General features: G+C 43.9%; 1 protein-coding gene across 2 annotated transcripts; it reads left to right on the top strand.

Moving 5' to 3' along the window:
* Window positions 1-1,014: 1,014 nt before the first annotated feature.
* LOC109902189 (riboflavin transporter 2) lies at window positions 1,015-5,654 on the top strand. 2 transcript variants are annotated; one of them, XM_020498344.2, is made up of 4 exons: window positions 1,015-1,395; window positions 2,580-3,664; window positions 3,988-4,111; window positions 4,500-5,654. In XM_020498344.2, exons 2-4 carry the CDS (start codon window positions 2,625-2,627, stop codon window positions 4,710-4,712), a joined length of 1,377 nt encoding a protein of 458 aa, XP_020353933.1. In that variant the 5' UTR covers window positions 1,015-1,395; window positions 2,580-2,624; the 3' UTR covers window positions 4,713-5,654. The 2 variants fall into 2 exon arrangements, with proteins under 2 accessions (XP_020353933.1, XP_020353940.1); XM_020498351.2 differs by lacking the exon at window positions 1,015-1,395 and adding an exon at window positions 1,498-1,694.
* Window positions 5,655-6,187: the final 533 nt, after the last annotated feature.

Genomic DNA, 6,187 nt, shown 5'->3' with positions numbered 1-6,187 from the left:
TGTTTCTGTTTGGGGACAATGGAAGAACAATTAGGTAATAATCCTTTTTTTCTCATTAGACTGGTTCATATGCTCCAGCTAGATAATACAGTGTTGGGTCCAATTTCCACAGCCCGACATTCATCTGAATCAGGAGACAATCGTTAAACCAGAGCAAACTAAAGCAAATGTTAGCTGACTGAATCCCACTGTGAGAGAAGGTTTGAGTCAAAGCCTTGTCGACAACGTTCCAGGTAAACAGATGCCAGCTCAATTGGAAATCACCTTTAAATGTCAATCTCGCTGTAATACGGATTCGGATTGAACCCCAGACAAAATCGTGTTTTGTCAAATTAGCAATTTCGAAAAAGATCAACAGCACAATATGATTGTGACAACATTATATAGGCACCATACTAGAGGGTAGAACATAGAGATAAACACAATGGATCAATCTCTATGGGGTAGACACATTTAATGACTCTCCAAGGACTCGAGGCTGTTGGAGAGAACATGGGACAGGAAGAAGATTGAGCAAACAAGTAAATCCTGCCTTTTCATGTGTTTTGGGTGTGTTGTTGTATTACAGTAAGGTCATCGACATTACAGATACACTAAGTGGTCAAAGTAGCATATGCTGCATTTCCTTTCAGTAGGTTACTCGGGGGCAAAGTAACAACCTGTTTCATCATCAGCCCTTTAGGTCACTGCAACATTCTCCTAAAACCAATCTGGAGTAGTCAGAACTGCCCTCCAACAATCAATTATAAATACACAGCTTCTTATGACTAGTGTGTAGTAGTGTACCAGGCAGCTGCCTCTCTCGCTCTCTCGCCCTCTCTCTCTCTCCCTCTCTCTCTCTCGCCCTCTCTCTCTCTCTCTCTCCCTCTCTCTCTCTCGCCCTCTCTCTCTCTCTCCCCCTCTCTCTCTCTCTCTCTCTCTCTCTCTTTCTCTCACGCTACAGCCAACATTTTCTGTTCAGTGGGGGCAGAGCCAAGGTCATATTTTCTAGGGGTGGAGGCGAGGGGGAGGGTACAGTAATTGACCCCCCACCCTGCTACTGCAGCTTGCTCTAGTGCTCTTGGGGCCGCAGGGAGGCAGAGCAACAGGGCACATGGATAAATCATTTTCGAAAGAGGCTCCTTTCAAACCCGGGGGATTAGAGTGTCATAGAGATGAGGAGCCTGCGCACTGCCTGTTCTGTCAGTTGAATGGGAGACACAGAAGTCACGTGAGTGTGTGTGTGTGCGTGTATGTGAGAGTGTGTGTAAGAGAGATAAAGACGGGGGGAGGGAATATGAACTGAATGGGCACACATGCTGGCTGATGTAATAAAAATAATGCTCTGATCACAACGGAGTGAGAAGTTACCCAAGAGAGAAGGAGATATAATAGGCAGTCCCACTCCATCACAAGGTAAGATCATGATCGGAAAGTAATTCCACAAGCCTGTGTAAGTCCATCTGCTCCACACTGAAGCTGAGCCAGTTTGTTAATTAGGCAACATGGGTTGTGGAAATAGTCTAACCAGTGGTATTATTGCTTTGACTATTTCCTCATCACTCACATCCCATGTTGCCTAATTATCAAAATGTCTCAGCTACAGGGTGGAACAGATGGACTTAAAAGAGGCTTGTGGAATGATGATCTCGTCCGTGTAGGATGGATTCAAGCTGAAGAAGAACCAGGACGAGAGGAACTAGGGTTGGATTCTCGTGAGCATACAGTAGTTCTGTAAACTCTAAGTTTATGTGTGTGTGTGTGTGTGTGTGTGTGTGTGTGTGTGTGTGTGTGTGTGTGTGTGTGTATCGGTATGTATGTAAATAAAAACAGTGTTTCTCTCCATACACTGAGTGAGGTGACTCATCAACTATTCAGTTACAGACGTTGAATTACAGGGAACTATGAATCCGCAGAAGTCACAGTAACACCCTCTTACCATGGTGTACTTCCACAGAAAAGGATGAAGTGTAGGTTCAGCCTGTCTGTATGGGCTGTTCTGAGACCAGTGGGTTTGTGTGTGAAAGGTCAGGTACTCTGTGCCAGACTCAACATTCAGGGGGGATGGGGGAGGGAAGGCTGCTGAGTCTGAGTCTTATGGTCACATACTGTATAGCAGACAGGCTGGCTTTTGTAACCAATGACAACGTGTGTGACCCCACCAACATTTACATGTAGGTTAACCTTGAGACAAACCAAGGAAACTATGGAAATGTGTTCATATAATGTTGTCATTGCGCTGATGTTGCAGAGCTGAGAATAGGGATTTTAGCAGCACATTGATTTAGTTCTGTGTTCTGGTACAAGGAATAGTGTGCTGGTAATTATGCCTTTCAACACCCCAACAAACTTCATGTTGTTCACTAGTTTGCTCCAAATGGGGGAGGGCTGGTAGGGTTGGAGGGTAATAAAGGAAATAAAGATACAGTATGTATATATGTATATATTTATATGTGTATGTGTGTGTATGTATATATATATATATATACACACCGTAAAAAAAACAAAAAATGAAATAATAGAATATATCAGTACATGATCAGTATTATGGCAATGTATGTTGTTGCTTTTTAATAATGTGCATTGTTTGTGTGTTTCAGGTCCTTTATGCGAGTTGTTTACTGGCTGTGCCCCTGCCCTTCACCATGACTCTCCTAACCCACGTGCTGGCATGCCTTTTTGGCATGGGCTCCTGGGTGGCCATCAACGGGATGTGGGTGGAGCTGCCCCTCATCGTGCCAGAAATCCCAGAGGGTTGGTACCTGCCCTCTTACCTCACTGTGCTCATCCAGATGGCTAATGCGGGGCCCCTTTTCGTCACCCTCATGCACCGCTTCCGCCCGGGCAAGCTGGACGAGCGACCCGTCATCTACTCCATAGTGGGCCTGGGCGTGGTCGCCACCTTCCTCCTGGCCTTCTTCTGGAAGCACACGGTGCCCTTAGCGGGCGCTACGCATAGTGTCCCCCTTCTAGTGCTCTGTTTCCTAATCTCTGTGGTGGACTGCACCTCCTCGGTCACCTTCCTGCCCTTCATGATGCGCCTCGGTCCCCAGTACCTCACTACGTACTTTGTAGGGGAGGGCGTTAGTGGCTTGGTGCCTGCCGTAGTGGCTCTGGTGCAGGGGGTGGGGGTGGTTCACTGTCGGAATGCTACAGTGGCTAGCCTAGCCAATGGGACCTTAGGGGTTAACGCCACTGTAGGGGCCAGTGGAGAGCTCCAGGCTCAATACCAGCCCGCTAACTTCTCGGCCCAGGTCTTCTTCCTCTTCCTCAGTGCCATGATGGTGGTGTGTCTGGCCGCCTTCCTCCTGCTCAACCACCACCCGGCCGTGGCCAGGGAGAGGAAGTGCGAGCTATACTTCAACGGAGGCCTGGCAGAGGAGAAGAGCCACCAAGCCCTGTCCCTGTCTCACAGACCTCAAGAGGAGAAGGCCATGATCAGTTCTCCGGATAGCCACCGGAGAGCCCGGCGGAGCTCCTTCGGGACGGGCTTCTACAGTGGGCCGGAGCTGGCGTTCATCTTTGTGGTTCTGGCTTGGGTCAATGCCCTGACCAATGCAGTGCTGCCCTCAGTGCAGTCTTACTCCTGTCTGCCCTACGGGAACCAGGCCTACCATCTGGCAGCCACCATGGCAGCCGTGGCCAACCCCGTGGCCTGCTTCATTGCCATGTTCCTGCCCTTAAGGTAAGCCCGACATTGGATTAGCATAACTGTCTGATGAATCATTTGCTGAACACAGAATCTCAGATCTATGCAGTCACCAGTGAAGGCTGTTGAAGGTAGACATGGGGAGGATTCATTGTAATGGCTGGAATAGAATGACTGTCAGTCACTGAATCAAGTTGATTTCTATAAGAAAATACAGAATAAACAGCATTAAATAACATTGCACTGTCTCATCCTAAAACATGCAATACTTCAGCGGATAATTTACACAATCCAAACACCTTGAATTTTCCAACCCACTTCCTCAACTGACCGTGTAGCTCTTCCTTGTTCTTTTTTAGGTCGATGGTGCTGATTGGGCTTCTGACAATAGTTGGGACAGGGTTTGGTACTTACATTATGGCCATGGCTGCACTGAGCCCCTGTCCTCTACTGGTCCACAGCGTCTCAGGCACCGCACTCATAGTAAGGCTCTTTCTGTTATTACGTCATGGAATAGAGAAAATACATGTGTTACGTTGCAAGATTGCTGATATGATCTGAACACAACATGACTTCAATTTGATTTCATTGGGCCATTGAAAACAACGTGTTTCTGAGTGAAAATGGGATGTTTGAGGTCAAACAAAGGCTTCCTAAACGACAGTAAACATTCAAACTCATGTCCATGTTGTTCAATATGCAGTTACAACGGCCAGGTCGCAGTTGTAAATGAGAACTTGTTCTCAACTGGCCTATCTGGTTAAATAAAGGTGATTTTTTTGTATTTTTAAATGATGATCCTCTAATGTACTGTGAATATTAACACAATTCTAATATTTTGTTTGTAATGTCTATCTACTCTCTGTTGTAGGTCATAGCCTGGATGTTGTTTGTCCTGACCCTCTCCTATGTGAAGGTGATCATTGGGGTGATCCTTCGGGATGAGGGTCACAGCGCCCTCGTCTGGTGTGGAGCGGTAGTGCAGCTTGGCTCCATGCTCGGTGCCCTGTCCATGTTTCCCTTGGTCAGTGTCTATGGACTCTTCAAATCAGGGGACCCTTGTAACACCAAGTGCACAAAGTAGGGATCAAGACGTGGCTTACTGTTGAAACTCACTGTAGAAAACAAAAATGGTTGACACTGAAAATATATCTTTCATCATGTGAGTTTGCCTCTTTAAACGGATTTTAAGGTATCTCGTCTGTTGCGTAAGCAATGAAATATCTCCCTATGGTTGCGGAAGGATCTCTTTGAAGCACATCCTCAGATTAGGAACTAAATGGTACCAAATCGCTTGTGTTTATTTACTGTTGAATTAAGTTTCAAAACGTTTTGCCTCAGATGTAGGGCCTTAATTTGATCACCCTGTTGCAAGATATATTTTTCTGCAATGCAGGAACTTAAAAGGTTTAAAAGGCTTCTGAAGTTTGCAATTTCCACTTTGACATTTAAGACTTCATTTTCCCTTGCGAAAAAAATATCATCCCCTACAAAAATGCACATTAATTTTAATCCAAATAATAATTCAAATTGCCTGTTGTTGCAGGATTATTTTCCTGCTGTAGCAAACTGGCTCAAATTAAGATACGAAATCTATACAGTGTGCCCTAATGAATACGACTCAGTTTGCCTATATTGAGGTAAACACCATGGGAGGCCAGTGTATTGACGTCTCAGACTAGACTTTTGTTGTTACAAAGACCACAAAGATTATCAAATTGTATTGCTAAGCTTTTTACAAATCTTCTTTAAAGAAGATGAATGCCTTTTTTTGCTTGAAGGGTAATTAAGTATAGTGATATAATAGTGATGATTGGAATATGTTACTGGGACAAAACAGTGTCTTAATTTTTGAGTTTCTAGTACTGCAAATGTCAACAAAAAGATAATTTATGTTTATTCTTTACCAGTCTATAATTTAGTTTTTTCTAAATTTAGAGTTTTTCAAAATTCCAACGTTTGCAGTTATAATGTAATGTACTGTAATTATGTATGGCTCATGTCAATTAAAATGTATACTTATGTACATGTTTTGTATTTCTGTACTAATTGCTGAACTCATTATCAACTTTATGTGGTTTATTTATCACCAGCATGGATATAAAGCATCACTGTAATCCTAATCATATTTACAGTTGAAGTCGGAAAGTTAACATAAACTTTAGCCAAAAACATTTAAATTCAGTTTTCACAATTCCTGACATCTAATCCTAGTAAAAATTCCCTGTCTTAGGTCAGTTAGGATCACCACTTTATTTTAAGAATGTGAAATGACAGAATAATAGTAGAGAGAATGATTTATTTCAGCTTTTATTTCTTTCATCACATTCCCAGTGGGTCAGAAGTTTACAATAACTCAATTAGTATTTAACTTGGGTCAATTGTTTTGGGTAGCCTTCCACAAGCTTCCCACAATAAGTTGGAGGAATTTTGACCCATTCCTCCTGACAGAGCTGGTGTAACGGACACGGCCTTCTTGCTCGCACACTCTTTTTCAGTTCTGCCCACAAATTTTCTATAGGATTGAGGTCAGGACTTTGTGATGGCCACTCCAAAACC

This window comes from Oncorhynchus kisutch, linkage group LG2, assembly GCF_002021735.2.
Source record: "Oncorhynchus kisutch isolate 150728-3 linkage group LG2, Okis_V2, whole genome shotgun sequence".
Classification (NCBI taxonomy): domain Eukaryota; kingdom Metazoa; phylum Chordata; class Actinopteri; order Salmoniformes; family Salmonidae; genus Oncorhynchus; species Oncorhynchus kisutch.
Note: the sequence above shows the minus strand (reverse complement) of the source record. Positions and strands in the feature narration are given on the sequence as shown.

Bases quoted from the DNA above. Each gene is read 5' to 3' on its own strand.
- LOC109902189 (XM_020498344.2), top strand. From the start codon at position 2,625: ATGACTCTCCTAACCCACGTGCTGGCATGCCTTTTTGGCATGGGCTCC. The intron at 3,665-3,987 runs GTAAGCCCGACA...GTTCTTTTTTAG, and splicing joins GCCATGTTCCTGCCCTTAAG to GTCGATGGTGCTGATTGGGC. The intron at 4,112-4,499 runs GTAAGGCTCTTT...TCTCTGTTGTAG, and splicing joins TCTCAGGCACCGCACTCATA to GTCATAGCCTGGATGTTGTT.